General features: G+C 36.9%; 3 protein-coding genes across 4 annotated transcripts; 2 read left to right on the forward strand and 1 right to left on the reverse strand.

The window, feature by feature from the left end:
• The first annotated feature begins 683 nt into the window (after positions 1-683).
• On the forward strand, positions 684-4,670 carry LOC133871084 (uncharacterized). Its single transcript, XM_062308444.1, has 5 exons — positions 684-979; positions 1,889-2,231; positions 2,740-3,011; positions 3,136-3,332; positions 4,068-4,670. Exons 1-5 carry the CDS (start codon positions 790-792, stop codon positions 4,500-4,502), a joined length of 1,437 nt encoding a protein of 478 aa, XP_062164428.1. The 5' UTR covers positions 684-789; the 3' UTR covers positions 4,503-4,670.
• A 1,813-nt stretch (positions 4,671-6,483) lies between these two features.
• On the forward strand, positions 6,484-13,365 carry LOC133871348 (uncharacterized). Its single transcript, XM_062308780.1, has 5 exons — positions 6,484-6,673; positions 10,697-11,039; positions 11,543-11,814; positions 11,943-12,139; positions 12,886-13,365. Exons 1-5 carry the CDS (start codon positions 6,484-6,486, stop codon positions 13,318-13,320), a joined length of 1,437 nt encoding a protein of 478 aa, XP_062164764.1. The 3' UTR covers positions 13,321-13,365.
• Positions 13,366-14,273: 908 nt separating this feature from the next.
• On the reverse strand, positions 14,274-19,670 carry LOC133871973 (AT-hook motif nuclear-localized protein 10). Of its 2 annotated transcripts, none has more exons than XM_062309466.1 (6): positions 19,512-19,670; positions 18,324-18,891; positions 17,331-17,383; positions 15,919-16,050; positions 15,180-15,341; positions 14,274-14,899 (listed from the first exon to the last, which is right to left on the reverse strand). In XM_062309466.1, the coding sequence occupies exons 2-6, from the start codon at positions 18,841-18,843 to the stop codon at positions 14,651-14,653; spliced, it is 1,116 nt and encodes a 371-aa protein (XP_062165450.1). In that variant the 5' UTR covers positions 18,844-18,891; positions 19,512-19,670; the 3' UTR covers positions 14,274-14,650. The 2 variants fall into 2 exon arrangements, with proteins under 2 accessions (XP_062165450.1, XP_062165451.1); XM_062309467.1 differs by lacking the exon at positions 19,512-19,670 and adding an exon at positions 19,173-19,308.
• Between the last annotated feature and the right edge of the window lie 996 nt (positions 19,671-20,666).

Raw genomic sequence — 20,666 nt, forward strand, 5'->3', positions numbered from 1 at the left:
GGTTAGACACTTATTGAAACCAAAAATTTAATTATTTAATTAATATCTTAATATTATTTTTTTATAAAATTTATAATTTTTATTTTTAATATCATGTTAAATTATTAATTATTTTTAACATCAGCTAGCCCTTAATTTTTTTGTCAAAATATTAAATGGCCATTAGATCATTGAATAAATTTAATTTTTTTAAAAGTTGAATAAATTTAACTTAATATAAAATTAAAAACAACTCTTTTTCACTATATTTTATAAGTCCAACCATAAGACAAGCAGGAATAGTATATTGAATGGTACTAGGATATTATAACTTTTATTATAAAAAAATGATATATATATATATATATATATATATTACAGTCTTATTCTACAATATTGATGCGATAATTGTAACTAATTGTTGATATATATATAAAATTACTAATTTAAAGACTGGTTAAAATTACCACATCAGCACTATGAGATAAAAATATAATTTTTAAAATTACTTTTTATTATAAATTTCTTACAAATTAATTTAATAATTACGTCAATCGTTACTAAAATGTTAACACATGCTGATTTGCATAAATTATAATAAAAGTTATATTACCCGAGCTTATATGGGCTTTGGGCCGATGGGGATTGAGATATGAGTTGACCCGAAATCGCCAAAACCTTTTATGTACAATAGGAGGTGGCAATTTGCGTCCACCGCCACGTCGCGCCAGCAGGCAGCGATGTCCTCGTACTTGTAAATTGGTAATCTCTGAGAGACTCTTTTGTGAGTAAACAAAGCGAAGAGAGAAAATGCACCTGAGCGAGAACGAAGGCATAGAGGGGAACACCTTCGTGGTGACCGGTGGGCTGGGGTTCGTCGGGTCCGCTCTTTGCTTGGAGCTCGTAAGAAGAGGCGCTCGCCTGGTCCGATCCTTTGACCTCCGAACAGCATCGCCTTGGTCTCACCGCCTCAAAGAGCATGGTGTCCACTGCATCCAAGGTCCGATCTTCCATTTCCATACTACTTTCTTCTTCTAACCATCGATTTTCGGTGCTTTACCATTTAATCTGAGCTTTCCTTTGGAACACTGGATTGATTGATCTAGCTTGACCTTTACGGATTAAGATCTTTTACATTTTTTTTTTAGCATAATGATGGAGGAGTTTAAAATTATAATGATTTTTTTAAAAAAAATTAAATGGATCAGATTTTGGCCATTTATCATGTTGAGTATGCAGGTGCGAGTGTAAAAGAATCAAGTCTCAGGTTGGAAAATATCGTAAGCGTGAATGGATATTATATCGCAATTGGGTCCAAACCATTAGCTTAAATGTTTGGATTAAGTGTAGTTTGGTTTAGCATTTCAAAACTTGAGATTTGAAAAAATAGTGAATTTAAAAAATGTAGGCTATTGGTAAAATCGCGGTTTGACATTTTAAATCGCAATTTCGCCTTCAAAATCTTGATTTTTTCTTGCAATCTGAAAACATGGATTTTTTTTCCACGTTTTCAAACTTTTTTTTTTTAATTTTATAAAATAATAAAAAAAAAAAATGGACTTCCAAATGGGGACACTTATGTGATTTGTTTAAAAATGAAATTTTAGCCTGCAAAATCGCGGGCCAAATTGATAAGCGGTGTTGAGTATACCCATTATTTCCTCTTGATTTGTTCTTTATTTCATTGTAGGTTACTGCCTTGTATATTAAGATGAGGTGTGAAATTTGAACCATTCAATTAAATGTTATCCTAAGAATGTATTAGAGTTTGGTTTTATGATAGTTAGAACATTTGCCATATATAGTGAACATGGGGTTTCTTTTAAATGCTTTGAGTAAACAGCTTTATGTTCTTTGCTGAGTCACTTTGACCCAAAATTTTGATAATGGTATGGGATGTTGTGAACAGGGGATGTTGTGCGCGAAAAAGATGTTGAGAGAGCACTGCGTGGTGTGGACTGTGTATTCCACCTGGCTTCATACGGCATGTCAGGAAAAGAAATGCTGCAGTTCGGTCGTGTTGATGAGGTCAATATAAATGGGACCTGCCATGTGTTGGACGCTTGCCTTGAGCATGGGGTCAAAAGGCTTGTTTATGTGAGCACACACAATGTTGTGTTTGGGGGAAAGGAGATTGTGAACGGCAATGAGGCCTTACCTTATTTCCCAATAGATGATCATGTTGATGCATATGGTCGTAGTAAATCAGTTGCCGAACAGTTGGTTCTAAAGAGCAATGGTCGTCGTTTCAAGTAAGTTTTTGGTTTTTCATTCCTTATTTTTCACAGCTCCATAAGTTATTGTGTTGTGGTCTGGTTTCTTTGTCTCGGATATTGATATCGGGCAGCACATGGGACTACCTTTTGAAGCAATATTTTTTCGGACAAAAATGGGTACTGATATTGAGCATGCTTTTGTAATAATATGTATCAAAATGATGCTGTGGCTGTGAATATGTAGTAGGAAAGAAAGGTTGTAGATGGAGAATAAAGATTAAAGATGGGAATCCATCATATGGGTTTAGAGTTAAAACCTCATTGTTTTATTGATGTCTTTAACCTTTTTCATAAAACAAATTAAAGATAGTATATATAGTTTGTCCAAGTTCAGTTATGTGCTGGTAGCTTCTTTTGTAGATTTCAATATATTTGTTGTCTGTCGTGATGGTATGTCTTGTGGGTTCCAAGTTTTTTGTTGTTGTTGTTGTTGTTGTTGTTGTGAAGTATCATTACAAGTTGTGGGTTTTTCTGTGATGTATAGGAATAAGGATCGCAATTGTCTTTATACCTGTGCGGTTCGTCCCGCGGCTATATATGGACCAGGTGAAGAGAGACACCTGCCTAGGATAGTATCCCTAGCAAAGAAAGGTCTGCTGCCGTTCAAAATTGGTGAAGCAAGTGTAAAAACAGACTGGATTTATGTGGATAACCTTGTACTTGCACTGATATTGGCAAGCATGGGACTGTTGGATGACATTCCTGGGAAAGAAAAACATCCAGTAGCTGCTGGCCAGCCATACTTTGTATCTGATGGTAAATAATCCAGTAATGCTTTGAAATTTAAGAAAATATTTTTGGAACTGCATCATGAGTTTCTTAGATAATGAGAAGAATGCTTAAACTGTGAAAGGAAGAACTGACTTAACCGTTTTTACAGGGTGTCCAGTGAACACTTTTGAATTCATCCGACCTCTGCTCAGAAGTTTGGATTATGACCTGCCAAAAGCTTCCTTGTCTGTTCCCCATGCACTTCTTCTGGGGAGGATTTTTGGGGGCATCTATACAATGTTGTATCCATGGTTGAATCGGTGGTGGCTTCCTCAGCCATTGATGCTTCCTGCTGAAGCATACAAGGTTCGTTCCATCTTTCATGCTGAATATAATTCAGGTTTGTTTATTGGTCCATTGCTGCATTCCTAGAAGTGGAGTCAAACAGAATTAAGATTTGAATTGTCATCAGGAAACCAGTCTCCATGCATTTTATTAAGCCTCTCTGAGAAGGACAAGGATGTTTTGCCTGCAATATGGCTATTGAATTTTTAATCACACTTTATTTGTACTTTTTTGGTGAGGTCCGACTATCCTCAAGTCCAAAGTTCATCTTTTGCTGTCCTCGTAGGCCAACTTATTATTGATAAAGAAGTATAATGCACTAGCATCTTGATTAGTAGTCTGTTTCACTACCATGATTAAGATGGTCCACAATTTATGCTACTCTTTTAGGTTAAGCCATCAACAGATGAACTGCTCTTTAATGTTGATAGTTTAGTTAGCTATCCTTGTTCCATATCACTGTATAGATACTATGAACTATGACGAATTTGGGTAGTGTGCCTATTTAGAGTAATGCTACTCTTCACACCTATTTTATACCGGTTGACATGACGTGTTTTAAGTGGCTTCTCAAGTCCACAACTTCAAAAAACAAAAGGAAAGCTACTTAAAACACGCTACAATAGCCAATGTGAAATGGGCGTGATAAATGAATATGAAGAGTAGTTTTACTCGCCTATTTATATAAGAGAAATGCTAGATACAATAATTGTGAATACCGTATCATATTTGCTGAATTGGTCACCTATTGGACAGGTTGGTGTTACCCATTACTTCTCTTTCCTTAAAGCAAAGGAGGAGCTTGGCTATGTCCCAATGGTGACCCCTCAAGAGGGTATGTCTGCAACCATCTCTTACTGGCAACAGAGAAAGAGGAAATCTCTGGATGGTCCTACTATATATGCGTGGCTATTCTGTGTCATCGGAATGAGCACACTATTCTGCGCTGCTTTTTTACCAGACATAGGACCTGTGTCACTCTTCAGAGCTATGAGTCTTTTCCTCTTCCGGTCAATGAGGATAGTAAGGATTGTATTTGTTCTAGCTGCATCACTACATATTGGTGAGGCTATATATGCGTGGCACCTGGCAAAAAGGGTTGATCCCACAAATACAAGTGGATGGTTTTGGCAGACTTTTGCTCTTGGAATCTTTTCATTGCGTTTTCTGTTGAAGAGAGCGAGGGAGTAAGAGAATCCATTTTCTATGTTCCTGTATGCAGTTTCAAGATTTAAAAGAAAAGGAAAGAAGAATAGGAACTGGAATAGAGCTTACACTATTAAAATTCTGTCAGAATGAAAGCTGGAATAAGTTTATTCAGCTATTCAATGATAATTCACTGATTGCTTTTTCACAAAATAGTAGTCTTGATTTAGCAGGGCACGTCAAGCTTTCATTGATTTCAACCAATCATTGTCATTTTTTTTTCCTTAACGTACAGTACGTTGAGTTAATCTGCATCTGGGTTTGATCCTTGTTCATGATGTATAATATTGGGATAGAGAAGGTGGAAGTTGATGCAAATAGGCAGAAGGTGGTGGTCACAGGATATGCACATCGGAACAAAATTCTTAAAGCAGTAAGGAGAGGTGGTCTGAAAGCTGACTTCTGGTCTGCCCAGAATGAGCTCCTAAGTTCTTATACCAGTGCGAGTTGTGGAAGCTTGAGATTCAGCAACTTCAACTTCTTTTAGAAGCTTTCCTTTCCTTTTCTTCTTTGTGGGATCATATACTAAGGTTGTGTCTGTGTACGTCTTCATATTTCCATAATATACATTTTTTGTATTCTCTGTCCCTTTTTCTTTTACGAAAGAACTGTCCCATGTTCAATGAAGATGCATAGAGTGGAATGGAAGAGTCTTCAAGTTTTGCAGCTTAATTTGCCAAGTGCTCTAGACTCAAATATTGTATTAAATTAAAATTCTTGAATTTTGTTCTGGAATTGGATGGCTGGTCTAACATGAAAATAAGATTTCTGTACCACAAACCTTTGCTCTCTGGTCCCTCCAGATCCTGGTAATCGCATTCGAATTCTTCGAGGACTGCTTGACATGCATGGCTAGACACTAATTGAACCCAAAAATTTAATTATTTAATTAATATTTTAATATTATTTTTTTATAATTTTTATTTTGATATTATGTTAAATTATTAATTATTTTAAAAGTTTAAATTAATAAAAAAATATATATATTTAATTAATATTTTAACACACAATAACACATCAGCTAGCCCTTCATTTTTTGTCAAAATATTAAATGGCCATTAGACCATTGAATAAATTTAATTTTTTTAAAAATTGAATAAATTGAACTTAATATAGAAGTAAAAACAACTCTTTTTCACTATGTTGATTAAAAAAAAAATTAATACTCTTTTTCACTATATTTTATCTGTCTCACCATAAGACAAGCAGGTATAGTAAATTGAATGGTACTAGGATATTATAACTTTTTTAATAGAGAAATAATATATATATTACATTACATTTTTATCTTACAATGTTGATGTGGTAATTTTAACTAACTGTTGATAAATATAAAATGACTAATTTAAGGATTGGTTAAAATTACCATATTAGAATTGTAAGATAAAATAAATTAAAAAATTAAAATTGCTTTTTATTAAAAACTTCTTACTAATTAATTTAACAGTTTACATTATACTTATCACGTTAATTGTTAATGAAATGTTAATTGCCATGTGATGCTGATTTGCATAAATTACAATAAAAGTTATATTACTTGAGCTTATATGGGCTTTGGGCTGATGGGGACTGAGATATGAGTCGGACCCGAAATTGCCAAAACCTTTCATGTACGGAAACGAATCAAGAGCCGATTAGATATTTTAAAGGGGTAAAATTGTTATTTTATTTTATTTGACCATTTTCCACTGCCACGTCACGCCAACAGGAAACGATCTCTTAAAAATGATTTTTATACAACACATTAGTGCACAACAATTACACACCAAGACACATTGGTGAGACTCATGCATGTTGGTCCCAAATGCATGAGCCCCACCAATATTTCTTGTCATGTAATTGTTGTGCACCAATGTGTTATGTGTTGTGCAACTAACCCATCCCGCGATCTCCTCCTACTTGTAAATTTGTAATGTCCGACTCGTCTTGGAGACTATTTTGTGAGGAAACAAAGCAAAGAGAGAAAATGTACCTGAGTGAGAATGAAGGCATAGAGGGGAACACCTTCGTGGTGACCGGTGGGCTGGGGTTTGTGGGGTCCGCTCTCTGCTTGGAGCTCGTGAGAAGAGGCGCTCGCCAAGTCCGATCCTTTGATCTCCGAACCGCATCGCCTTGGTCTCACCGCCTCAAAGACCACGGTGTCCACTGCATCCAAGGTCTGATCTTCCATTTCCATACTACTTTTTTCTTCTAACCATCGATTTTCTGTGCTTTTGATAGGATTCTCACTTCTCGAACCTTCCTCTTTGTTGAGTCCCTATGTTTGTTTAGTTCCTATGCCTTGAACCTTTCTATTTGTTGAGTCCCTATGCTTTTGATTGTTTAATTTCTGCAAGATACAATGTCTTTCATTAATTTTTCTCTACAAATTACGTACAATGTTCTCATTAAACTCAATTTAGCTTGTTTTCCCCTATATAAAGCTGTAGATGCCGTATGGCAAGGACATTGAAGAAAAACTACCTTTGCTTGAAGCAAATATTGGAGGCTCGATCCCCTTGAAGTGATCTCTTCTTTCTCCTTTTCTCCTATTTCTTTAATTTCTCTTTATAGAATCCATTAGATCCTATCATTTGGTATCAGAGCGTTCGTTCTTGGGCTATTGGCTACAAAAAAAAAAAAATTCCCCTTTATGTTGGTGGTTCTCTTCCCTATTGCCGCCGCTATGGTGGTAGTGGAACCGTGACGTGGTAGTTCGTTACCCAGTCAATCATGGAGCTTTGGCGTGAGCTGCTGGTTTGTGTGGTGAAATCAAAGTCGTTGCTAAATTTTTATTTGAAGAAAAAAAACTGTTGTTTGGCTACAGGTTTAGCATATTTTGGTGTGCTTTCTTTCCTGCCTATTCCAGTATAATGATACACTTATTCTTGTTTTCGGCTTATGTTATTCTGGTTTTGTTCTTGGACTTGCCAGTTTGGCTGTGGGTTTAAGACAACTTTAGGTCAAATTTTATTATTCTACCAATAGCCTATTCCGGATAATGGCACAAAAAAAAAGAAGGTTTAAGCCCTACACACGCAACCAGAAGTGTGTGCTAGGAATTTCTGATTTAACAGCTTATTCAATGGGCTCCACTAGTAATACGACACGCAAGGAGGACACTCCACTAGAGACAGTTTGACTCCGGATTTCTAAAGCAGTTAAAGGAGCTTATTACGCAAGTCATCCAGGAAGAACGTAGCACGGGCCAATCTCCACCTCAAACCCCACTTGCAACACGACATCGCAATCGTGACTACAATCCTCGACACATGAAGATGGACTTTCCTCGATGGGATGAAGATGACCCATCCGGTTGGGTGTCAAGGGTGGAACGATTTTTTCATTATCATAGAACGCCAGAAGCCTCTAGGGTTGACATTGCATTCATCCATCTTGAAGGTGAAGCCATTCAATGGTATGATTGGTTTGAAGCAAGTCATGGGTTGCCCACCTGGGCGACATTTGTGGAAAGGCTTTTAGTACGATTTGGCCCCTCCGCATTTGAGGATGTCGACGGTGAACTAGCAAAGATCTGACAAACCTCCACAGTTAGTAAATATCAAAGCCGATTTGAGCGCTTGGCCAATCGTACCAATGATTGGTCGGAGAGACAACTATTCAGTACATTCGTCGAGGGACTTCAACCCGATATTAGGAGAGAAGTCAAGACTTACAGGCCGCGGACCATAGTAGCTGCATTTTCATTTGCAAGAGTACAGGAAGAAAAGCTTAGTGAAGAAACACGCCAAACAACTCAGGCAATCAGTAGGCCAGTCGCTGATGAGAATGGCTCTTCTTCAACTCCAATCCGGAAGACTGCCCATTTGACCCAAGAAGAACTTAAAGAAAAAACAGTCAGAGAGGCTTTACTAGCATTGTGATGAGAAGTGGCATAGAGGGCACATGTGCAAACAAGGGAAACTACTTATGATCGAGCCGATGGTGGAACAAATGGCACTAGAAATGGACAGTGACAAGGCTGCACAAGAAGATGATGAGCCTATTGGTGGAGACAACGACGAGGTGACTTACACTATACATGCCTTGGCCAGCTGCTCAAACCCACAAACCACGAAGGTTAATGGTCTCCTTAAGCGCCAGCAAGTTACAATATTGATTGACATAGGTAGCACTGATAACTTCCTTAATGCGAGTATTGCACAAAGATTCTCAATTCCAACAGAGGATTGCGAGCCATTTGATGTCACACTTGATGGGGGTACCTTGACGTGTAAAAATAAGTGCTCAAATGTTAAGTTCGCAGTGCAGGATCTGGAGCTGCGAGTTGATTTGTACTTATTATCGCTTGGTGATTACAAGGTGGTCTTGGGCATTGAATGGTTGAGGACTCTTGGCGATGTAATGCGGAATTTCTCCAAGCTAACCATGAAATTTACTCTGAACGGGAAAAGAGTCATAGTCCGAGGGAAACGTGGTAACACCGTCACCACTATCAATAGCCACTACATGGAACACATTTTGACGAAGACCTGTAAAGGCTACTTGCTACAATTGAGAAGTGAAACTACAACAATGTCCAAAGAATCCAGGTCCCATGATCACCGGATTCCCCTCTTGCCTAGGAGTGCACCAACCTATGAGGGACTGTACCGCTACCCTCACTTTCAAACAACAGAGATTGAAAGGATTATGCATAAGATGCGGGTTGTTGGCCTTATCAGACCTAGTATCAGTCCCTCTTCTTTTATAGTATTACTAGTACGCAAAAAGGATGAATCATGGTGCTTGTGTGTGGACTACCGTGCTTTAAGCGGTATTACTCTTAAAAATAAGTATCCTATTCCTGTGATAAATGAGTTACTTTATGAATTGGGAGGAGCACACCAATTCTCTAAATTGGATCTTCGCTCTGGTTATCATGAAATTCGAGCCCGTCATGTGTCAGAGGCCGCCTTTTCATTGGTACCCAACCTTAAGGGCAATGTTGACTTTAAGGGAGGGGGAATGATAGGATTCTCAATTCTCGAACCTTCCTCTTTGTTGAGTCCCTATATTTGTTTAGTTCCCATGCCTTGAACCTTTCCATTTGTTGAGTCCCTATGCTTTTGAGTGTTTAATTTCTACAAGATACAATGTCTTTCATTAATTGTTTTCTACAAATTACAATGTTTTCATTAAACTCAATTCAGCTTGTTTTCCCCTATATAAAGCTGTAGATGCCGTATGGCAAGGACATTGAAGAAAAACTACCTTTGCTTGAAGCAAATATTGGAGGCCCGATCCCTTCGAAGTGATCTCTTCTTTCTCATTTTCTCCTATTTCTTTAATTTCTCTTTATAGAATCCATTGGATCCTATCAGCTTTACCATTTAATCTGAGCTTTCCTTTGCCTTTGGAACATTGAATTGATTGATCTAGCCTCACCTTTATAGATTAAGATCTTTTACAATTTTTTTTTTTTAGCATAATTATGGAGGAGTTTAAAATTATAACGATTTTTTTTTAAAATTAAATGGATCAGATTTTGGCCATATATCATGTTGAGTATGCAGGGTGAGTGTAAAGGAATTAAGTCTCAGGTTGGAAAATATCGTAAGCGTGAATGAGTATTATACCGCCATTAGGTCCAAACCATTAGCTTAAATGTTTGGATGAAGTGTAGTTTGGTTTAGCATTTCAAAACTTGAGATTTGAAAAAAATAGTGATTTTAAAAAATGTAAGCGATCGGTAAAATCGCAGTTTGACATTTTAAATCGCAGTTTCGCCTTCAAAATCTTAATTTTTTCTTGCAATATGAAAACGTGGATTTTTTTTCCACGTTTTCAACCTTTTTTTTTTTTTTTTTTTTAATTTTATAAAAAAAAATAATAAAAAAAAATGGACTCCCAAATGGGGACACTAATGTGATTTTGTTTAAAAATGAAATTTTAGCTTGCAAAATCGCGGGCCATATTGATAAGCGGTGTTGAGTATACCCATTATTTCCTCTTGATTTGTTTTTTATTTCATTGTAGGTTTCTGCCTTGTATATTAAGATGAGGTGTGAAATTTGAACCATTCAATTAAATGTTATTCTAAGAATGTATTAGAGTTTGGTTTTATGATAGTTAGAACATTTGCCATATATATAGTGAACATGGGGTTTCTTTTAAATGCTTTGAGTAAACAGCTTTATGTTCTTTGCTGAGTCACTTTGACCCAAAATTTTGATAATGGTATGGTATGTTGTGAACAGGGGATGTTGTGCGCAAAAAAGATGTTGAGAGAGCACTGCGTGGTGTGGACTGTGTATTCCACCTGGCTTCATACGGCATGTCAGGTAAAGAAATGCTCCAGTTCGGTCGTGTTGATGAGGTCAATATAAATGGGACCTGCCATGTGTTGGACGCTTGCCTTGAGCATGGGGTCAAAAGGCTTGTTTATGTGAGCACACACAATGTTGTGTTTGGGGGAAAGGAGATTGTGAACGGCAATGAGGCCCTACCTTATTTCCCAATAGATGATCATGTTGATGCATATGGTCGTAGTAAATCAGTTGCCGAACAGTTGGTTCTAAAGAGCAATGGTCGTCGTTTCAAGTAAGTTTTTGGTTTTTATTTTTCGCAGCTCCATAAGATATTGTGCTGTGGTGTGGTTTCTTTTGTCTCGGATATTGATATCGGGCAGCACATGGGACTACCTTCTGAAGCGATATTTTTTGGGACAAAATGGGTGCTGATATTGACCATGCTTTTGTGATAATATGTATCAAAATGATGATGTGGCTGTGAATACATTTGCAGGAAAGAAAGGTTGTAGATGGAGAATAAAGATTAAAGATGGGAATGCATCATATATATGGGTTTAGAGTTAAAACCTCATTGTTTCATTGATGTCTTTAACTTTTTTCATAAAGCAAATTGAAGATAGTGTATGTAGTTTGTCCAAGTTCAGTTATGTGCGGGTAGCTTCTTTTGTAGATTTCAATATATCTGTTGTCTGCTGTGATGGTATGCCTTGTGGGTTGGGTTCCAAGTTTTTTTTTTTTTTTTTTTTGTTGTGAAGTATCATTAAAAGTTGTGGGGTTTTCTGCGATGTATAGGAATAAGGATTGCAATTGTCTTTATACCTGTGCGGTTCGTCCCGCGGCTATATATGGACCAGGTGAAGAGAGACACCTGCCTAGGATAGTATCCCTAGCAAAGAAAGGTCTGCTGCCGTTCAAAATTGGTGAAGCAAGTGTAAAAACAGACTGGGTTTATGTGGATAACCTTGTACTTGCACTGATATTGGCAAGCATGGGACTGTTGGATGACATTCCTGGGAAAGAAAAACATCCAATTGCTGCTGGCCAGCCATACTTTGTATCTGATGGTAAATAATCCAGAAATGCTTTGAAATTTAAGAAAATATTTTTCGAACTGCATCATGAGTTTCTTAGATAATGAGAAGAATGCTTAAACTGTGAAAGGAAGAACTGACTTAACCGTACGTTTTTACAGGGTGTCCAGTGAACACTTTTGAATTCATCCGACCTCTGCTCAGAAGTTTGGATTATGACCTGCCAAAAGCTTCCTTATCTGTTCCCCGTGCACTTCTTCTGGGGAGGATTTTTGGGGGCATCTATACATTGTTGTATCCATGGTTGAATCGGTGGTGGCTTCCTCAGCCATTGATGCTTCCTACTGAAGTATACAAGGTTCGTTCCATCTTTCATGCTGAATATAATTCAGGTTTGTTTAATATTGGTCCATTGCTGCATTCCTAGAAGTGGAGTCAAACAGAATTAAGATTTAAATTGTCATCAGGAAACCAGTCTCCATGCATTTTATTAAGCCTCTCTGAGAAGGACAAGGATGTTTTGCCTGCAATATGGCTATTGAATTTTTAGTCACACTTTATTTGTACTTTTTTGGTGAGGTCCGACTATCCTCAAGTCCAGAGTTCCATCTTTTGCTGTCCTCGTAGGCCAACTTATTATTGATAAAGAAGTATAATGCACTAGCATCTTGATTAGTAGCCTGTTTCACTACCACGATTAAGATGGTCCGCACTCCGCAATTTATGCTACTCTTTTAGGTTAAGCCATCAACGGATGAACTGCTTTTTAATGTTGATAGTTTAGTTTGCTATCCTTGTTCCATATCACTGTATAGATACTATGAACTATGACGAATTTGGGTAGTGTGCTTATTTAAAGTAATGCTACTTTTCACACCTATTTTACACCGATTGACATGACGTGTTTTAAGTGGCTTCCCAAGTCTACAACTTCAAAAAACAAAAGGAAAGCTACTTAAAACACGCTACATCAGTCAATGTGAAATGGGCGTGATAAATGAATGTGAAGAGTAGTTTTCCTCACCTATTTATATAAGAGAAATGCTAGATACAATAACTGTGAATACCGTATCATATTTGCTGAATTGGTCACCTATTGGACAGGTTGGTGTTACCCATTACTTCTCTTTCCTTAAAGCAAAGGAGGAGCTTGGCTATGTCCCAATGGTGACCCCTCAAGAGGGTATGTCTGCAACCATCTCTTACTGGCAACAGAGAAAGAGGAAAACTCTGGATGGTCCTACTATATATGCGTGGCTATTCTGTGTCATCGGAATGAGCACTCTATTCTGCGCTGCTTTTATACCAGACATAGGACCTGTGCCACTCTTCAGAGCTATGAGTCTTTTCCTCTTCCGGTCAATGAGGATAGTAAGGATGGTATTTGTTCTAGCTGCATCACTACATATTGCTGAGGCTATATATGCGTGGCACCTAGCAAAAAGGGTTGATCCCACAAATACAAGAGGATGGTTTTGGCAGACTTTTGCTCTTGGAATCTTTTCATTGCGTTTTCTGTTGAAGAGAGCGAGGGAGTAAGAGAATCCATTTTCTATGTTCCTGTATGCAGTTTCAAGATTTAAATGCCATGCACAGAAATCTATGGTATATTTATCTCAAAAGCTCAAAAGAAAAAAAAAATGAAAAAAAAAAAATAATAAATAAAGGAACTGGATTGGATTAGAGCTTACACTACTAAAATTCTGTCAAAACGAAAGCTGGAATAAGTCAGCTTGATGTAGCAGGTGTTCCTTCTTTACCAAGAACGGGGGCATCGAAGATATCTAGATAGCTTATTTGAAGGATCTTCAAAATATTTTGGTAGTATCGATTTGATACAACTGCAAACCCTAAAAATAATTTTCTCCTTTTACGGATAACATAATGAATATGTTGATGTATATTGAGGATTTTTTTTTTTTTTTTTAGATGTGAGTCGTGACATTAATATAAAACCTATTTTTATATTTTTAGAAATGTATTGTATTTTGTGTTTTTCATTAATATTTTTGTTTTGAAAAAAAAAAAAAACAAAAACAAATTTTTTATCCAATAGCCAATAAAATTTGGCAGGGGTCCTGGAAATTTTTTTGGAACAAATAATTGTTGGCACCATTTTACAAATTAAGTAATTAGTAACTTTATTCACCTTTATTATATGATTGTCATATAACTTGTATCCGTCTTCATTTTTCATCAAAAGTGAAACGGCTTTTTCTTCTTAAAGCTTAACTTGAAATTGGCTTTACGTGGTTTCCAGGTCTTGTGGAAGAAAAAAATTAATTGAAAAATTAATTTTTACTATCACGTTATTTCCTGTCTTAATTTCAGTTATAAGACAGTCGAGTATTAACAGTTTACTAAATAACATAAATCCAAAATTACATGGAGTTAATTTAAGTTGGGGGACATGCATCCAGATATAAGGTATGCTCTACCGACGAAAAAAAGTAGAGACAGAATAAGCAATAGTCCACGCCGACATACAGAAATAGAAAATTGGCACAATTTTATAACCATAATCAATAACAAGAGAAGCTACAGTAAGGCAAAGCATAACAAGCTAAAACACCATCTCAACAAAGAAATTCCTAAGAGCAGAAGCTCTCTCTCTAATTTCTAACTTAGTAAGTGCAAAGGGCACCTGTCACTAACTGGTTGGCACTTTTCAGCAGGCAGCAGCCAACAATGTTCAGGCTGGAAACTATTCTAGTCCTTATTCTACAGACGTACACAAGGGCCTGAATTACAAATGGTCTCTGAAGGCTTAAAAATAAATGAAAACACAACATTAGAGCCCCTGCCTCCCTACAAGGCTACAACACAAATAGGTTAAAAAGATTAATAGGTACAAGGGGTTGTTTAGTTTTCACTTCCACGGTATGCTAGACATCCCCTGTGGGTTACTGTTATTGCAAGCTCCTGTACTATGGTTATGTGGGCTTCCCGGCCCACCTGAGGATTCACTAAGGGTCCCGCGTGACGGCGGGCTGCTGGCCCCTGTTGGCCCACCACCAGGGGCAAACTTTGGTGGGGCAGTCAAAGCTTCCATCTGGTAATTCTGTTTTGCTGACTTTGATTCCTTTCGACCATCTGCAATAAAACTCCCCACCACTACCTGCAACGGGAAAGCTCAGTATCATTGGGTTCCATTAGATTGAGAGTGAAAGACATGATAATAGAACACAAAGCAAAGGGAGAATAATTGCCAAAAATACTTTTAACTCAGCTATTATTGGTTTGAATTATTCAACATAATGTAATATATAAAACAACTCAACCGTTTATTGGTATATCACATAATTTGCAAAGTGATATAAACGCAAATTTATTTTTAACAAAGTACCTCCCACAGCTGAAAATCTAGAAGCAAAGGAAACAAATAAAACAAAACGCACCTGAACAGGGGATGCAGCTGTGAGAAGACCTGCCACACCCCCACCTAAAACACGACCATCTGGGCCAGATAAAGACACACTTAAACCCCCAGTTCTGCTCCGCTGACCACCATTTTCAGATAGCAGGAACGAACCAGAAAGGGACAGAATTTCAAACCGCCCCTGAATATTAAGAAAAATTATGTAAAAAAGAATGAATATCATGAACTAGCAAAACATGGTTCACATGTAGCAATATAGATACAAGGCAAAGGAGCAAGTAAGTCCAAAGATTTATTATACGTTTAATCAAAATCTACAGGTAAGTTGAAATCTCTATTCAGCTTTTTCTCCCATCTAAGGAAAAATTCCATGAGCCAATATTCAGTATTGCCCTTAAAATACCCAATAATGGCCACAGTAAGACCCCCCTCGTCTTTGGTATCCATGTTTGAAGGACTGAAATTTAGACATCTCCATCGATAAGTACTTCGAAAAATTACAAGGTAAATACATTCTTGGTCATAAAAGCAATGGGTTTGATAACACTACTGCTACTATAGATATCCCCAATGTCTAAACTTTCTTCTCATTACTGCCATGTCAATTCCAATGCAGTTGCCTGCCACCAACAATATTAGGATATTTATAACACTTCCTACAATAGTTGACAGGTCTAAATGCCAACGCTTCATAAATTAAAGTTTCACCTCATAATAAAGGGAATGCCAGCAGAAAAGTTGTTAGCAATCTGACAAACCTCATAAGTTACAGTTCCTCCAGATGTGGCTGGTTGGCGAAGAGTAACATTAGATATGGCTCCATTTGCTGACAGGATGCAGACAGCCCTTGGACCATGCTGAGAAAATGACATTATTTTCGACGATACATCCTGAAAATAGAAAACACATAATGTTAAATTTCCTAATCGTCTAATCTTTTATGATTCTAGATTTCATAAATGTACAAAAAGCAAGCACCATATAAGTTGGAATAAATAAAGAAGCATGAGCATGATTGACACCAACGAAATCAGAAATTAAAGTCCAGAATTTCTAAACTGCACCCAATCATATACTAAATTAGTGCGAGAAAGTCAACAACTCATAACAATCACGTATTGTGGAGCTTCCATTTCTAGTTTGCACCCAGCACTTACGCAATTGAAAAATCTCGCCTGCATCCGGGCATCACACATCACAAGCACCCCACACTTAGTTGTAGGACAAATGATAGTATGCTTCTGGAGAATGGTTCAAGCTAAAAACCTTTTGTTGATTTCCAGAATTGGTAAAACTGATCCTAATATTTTCTTCCTGAAATAGCAACAATTAGATTTCCATCCCAGGGCGATGAGTTTATCATTTACCTCCAATTTTTGACAAGCCAACATTTTTATTTTTTGATAAGTAACAAAAATTGTTAATTTGAGTTTAATCTTTGCTCGATTTGTCTCACGAGACATGTTTCACAAAAAAGATGTCCAATCCAGGTCAGACTATGAAATGTTGGGGATTAGGCTAAATGAAATTTAGGATTGGAAATAATTATATATGCGCTTCAGACACAAATCTGATTTAGACACTTAATAGCATAGACATGGTGTTTGTGTTCAACAAAACATTATTAACTCAAAGCTCGTGTAATAAATATACGAAAAAGGTAAAGATGTAGGCTTATTTGGCACCACTTCAAAGCAATAACAAATGACCTGTAGCAGTGGCTTCAGTAGAATTCTTTTTTCAGCAGAACTATTTGGGTGGATATTTTAGTGAAATAGATGCCTTTCACATGCATAAGAATTTTTCAAAGATATATTCTCCTTTTAAGAACTAACTTATTAAGGTCATAAATGTATCAATCAGCCATCTAAAATTATGATAAGGAATTAATACTTGAGGAATATTAAATAATTCCATGTGCTCCCACACTATCGAAAAGCAAATTGGAGATGATCAAGTCCTTTTGCCATTCAAATGAAAACGATTACACTTGCAACCGAGATATATGCTCTAGCCCAAGAGAACAATTATTAATAAGCAAATTGAAGCAGTTCAAGAAAAAAAAAAAAAAAAAAAATACAACTAGATTTCAGCAATGTTCAAATGCAACACCAAAGAGAGAGTAAAAGATAAGATCCATGAAAAAGTATGGAAAAGCTGAAAAACAGACCTCTCCAGCTTTCACAGTGATAACATGTGGTGTAAACCCAACACCTGCTGATCCTGCAAGCAGAATCCTCCATGAGATAATAATTATGCCAATGTAATTTACAGCCCAATAACACATGAACGACGTCCACTGCACTAAATAGGAAGGCAATAAAGAGGAATCAAAATACATTACCAAACCCATTGGATATAGATTCCTTTCTTTTCTGTTTTTGTTTTTATTTGACATAGGACATTCCTGTTATAAATATGAAAGGTCATCTTCACTTTTTCTTCCATCCCCCTTTTTTTTTTTTTTTTTTTTTTGGTTTGGGAAGAGGGCTGGGGAACTGTACTTATGTGGTATTTTTTTTTCCTTTCCATCAGAGAGAAAAAAAAAAAAAATTAAAAATACAGAGTACAAAGCTCAGATTGACCACAATATGGAGTCATATATTGCAAATATGTAAAAACAATTAGAAGAAATTGTGTAATGTCAGATTAGCAGAAAACTTTGCAATTAGAAAAATTCTGTAATTAAAAAACCATTAGTTTTTACAACTCACTATATCTCGCATAATATACATAAAAATTAACAGGAAATTCATTAAAATTCCAATCACCAAGAGTAGCAACGGGCAAATAACAAGCAGGGGTAGAAAAGTAATTCCGAATCAGGAATCTGACAAACAGATCTAACAGTTCCCAAGCTCCTGCATAACTCTATTGCTTTCCTATTCTTTCTAACAGAGTCATAGTCCTTTATTATATCAACACCAACCATTCCATTCCCTGTCAGAAACCCGGACCAAAAAACCCTCAGGCAGCTGAGGCGGAAAAAAAATCTATTAAGTAAAGCACCAAGATAATCAAATTAAGAATGAGAACAGGTCAAAACTCCTATTGACTTAAAAACCAAAATATCTCAAACATTCCAATTAAACTAAACACGCGACAGACCAATAAACTGCAAAAGACATCAAACCCATAAAGATTCAAGGAAAATAACGGTTACCCAGAGCTTCCAATTGTTGCTTCTTGCTAGAACCGGGCGGTCTACCCCTAGCTTTCTTGAACGAAGTGGGTGAGGCTGGGCCTCCAGAAGGCGGTGTAGGAACCGAAGGAAGAGGAGGAGGAGAAGAAAAGACTCCACCTGACTGGTTTACCGTGACAGACTGAGGCGCAGGGGTGAGACCCAATGCCATAGCTCCATCTGGCCCGTACTTCCTGGGTCTCCCTCTCTTCCTCTTCACGGTCTCACCGCCACTACCACCCATACTGCTCACATTCACATTAACCATGGCCCCACCACCGGCGATAGCGGTGGTGGATCCACCATCGCCGGAGGGTTGGTAAGTCGGCGAGGTCGAGGTCGAGGTTGAGGCTGCTGTAGCCGCGCCGACGGGCTTGTAAACGGAACCGCTGTCGACACCGAACGCCAAGCGCATGTTCTGTACGAGCGGCTGAGTCTTCTGCTGAAGCCCCACGCTGAAGGCCTCTCTACTCGCCATCACTCCCGTCTCTGATCCTGACATCTTTCTCTTCCACTGCTAACTTTTCATACAATGCCTGCAAACCCTAATCTACAAGCCCAAAAGAAAGAAGGAGCTTTGAAATTTTACTCTCAGATTATCAAAACAAACCCTAGTACGCGAAACACTATTATATTAGCCAACAAGCACCAATCTACAAAACAAAAACAAAGAAGGAAACTTGGCAATGTACTATTAGATTATCCAAACAACTTGTAATCTACGATTCACACTGATAATTATTATTTAAAATAAATGAAAGTGAAATTCAAACTTCTGTGAGTGAATATGTGAAAGCACTGATCTTTAATTGTGAGCTTGAGAATTCAAACCTAGAAGTGAGTTTGGCTCATCAAATCTCGGAGACATTCTTAGGCAAAATCTAGTGAAAGTTACAAAGAAGAAAACCCTAACATTTACTGCAAAACTAGCATAAAACCTTGCAAGAGTGAAGATTTGTTTGTATTATTTTTTTTCCCTCAAATTTCCTCAACGTGGATCTCGCAAAATTTAATTTTTAATTAAAGATTAAACCAAAGAAAAATAAAACATTACGGAAAATAAAAAGGAAAAAAATATAATTTCCAAAATTTGGAGTTAAAGAAGAACGAAAAATACAGCAAAAATGAAGGAAAACCGGAAAATAATCGGAAAAAATCAGTGTGACTCACCAATAATTTAGAGAAAAAAATAGCGGAGCTCGAAAATTAGAGAGAGGAGCAAATTCTAGGGTTTCGGAACGGAAACGCAGTGGTGCTCCGGAGAGCTTTTTCTAATAAAGAATTGCGAGAATTCTGAATATTTATTTATTTTTATATTTTTATATTTTTAAAAAATTTGGGGTTTTCCTCTTTTTCATGCCTTGCCTCATACGGAGCGGACCTTTATTAAAAAAGGGCAGGTAAAAAGCCCCCCTAATTTGCTTTCGTACAAACCCACCAGCTCGAGTATTAATTTTGGATACTCGCTACAAAAAAATGCCACGTTGCAGATAAACACTAAAAATATCTTCAGCAATGACACCTATCACAGACAAAAAGCGAGTACGCTGGTTTTCGTACGTGCAGTGTTGTAGGGATAGGGTCTGTCAATTTTGTATTTTGCTCTTTGTTCTTTTCTTTTTCTTTACGTTCCAAGTAATCTTCAATTATATAACTACAATTACAATAATTGCTCTCGTCTTTGTGTATTGAATTCCACAGAGATTCAAAAACATTGGGTTTTGCAGAATAATAATAATAGCCGAGGAGGGTTGGTGATGGGTAGTTGGTCCATAAAGGGATATAATACAATAGTAAGCAGATAATCAAAACCTAGAGTTGTATTTGACTTAATAGCCACCACCTTTGGAGGACAGAGATTCTGTCAATTTTAGTACTGTACAGCAAATAATTTGAACAGTAATAAATAAATTTTTATCTCACTTGTCCGAGCAAGTCTCCGACAATCCACTATTCTATTTGGGTGGGTAAGCCCCACAAGGCCTCTCCGACGCATTATAATTTTTACTACGATTCTTTACAAACTGACGTGACAGTTCAAATTACATTATTACGTTAATCACAATTAATTTTAATAATATTATATAATATAATATAATATAATATAATATATATAATATTCCTTGGATGCTTATTGGAAAGAGATGTGCATTAAAGCGGCTTTCTTGCAAAGACGCCTTTTTCTTTTTCCAATTGGTAATAACGAAAAATTTGACCTCAACAGATTTTTAAAAAATGGGGACTCAATAAAAAAATTGACTTATTAGTTTCCCATCACTGTGTGATTGCAATTTTCGACCACAAATTCAGGTCGGCAAGATTTTT

Source organism: Alnus glutinosa, chromosome 6 (genome assembly GCF_958979055.1).
Source record: "Alnus glutinosa chromosome 6, dhAlnGlut1.1, whole genome shotgun sequence".
NCBI classification, from domain to species: Eukaryota; Viridiplantae; Streptophyta; class Magnoliopsida; order Fagales; family Betulaceae; genus Alnus; species Alnus glutinosa.

Bases quoted from the DNA above. Each gene is read 5' to 3' on its own strand.
- LOC133871348 (XM_062308780.1), top strand. From the start codon at position 6,484: ATGTACCTGAGTGAGAATGAAGGCATAGAGGGGAACACCTTCGTGGTG. The intron at 11,040-11,542 runs GTAAGTTTTTGG...TGCGATGTATAG, and splicing joins AGCAATGGTCGTCGTTTCAA to GAATAAGGATTGCAATTGTC. The intron at 12,140-12,885 runs GTTCGTTCCATC...CCTATTGGACAG, and splicing joins TTCCTACTGAAGTATACAAG to GTTGGTGTTACCCATTACTT.
- LOC133871084 (XM_062308444.1), top strand. From the start codon at position 790: ATGCACCTGAGCGAGAACGAAGGCATAGAGGGGAACACCTTCGTGGTG. The intron at 3,012-3,135 runs GTAAATAATCCA...CCGTTTTTACAG, and splicing joins GCCATACTTTGTATCTGATG to GGTGTCCAGTGAACACTTTT. The intron at 3,333-4,067 runs GTTCGTTCCATC...CCTATTGGACAG, and splicing joins TTCCTGCTGAAGCATACAAG to GTTGGTGTTACCCATTACTT.
- LOC133871973 (XM_062309466.1), bottom strand. From the start codon at position 18,843: ATGTCAGGATCAGAGACGGGAGTGATGGCGAGTAGAGAGGCCTTCAGC. The intron at 17,384-18,323 runs GTAACCGTTATT...TTCTGCTTGCAG, and splicing joins GCAACAATTGGAAGCTCTGG to GATCAGCAGGTGTTGGGTTT. The intron at 15,342-15,918 runs GTTTGTCAGATT...CTTAATATTCAG, and splicing joins GAGGAACTGTAACTTATGAG to GGGCGGTTTGAAATTCTGTC.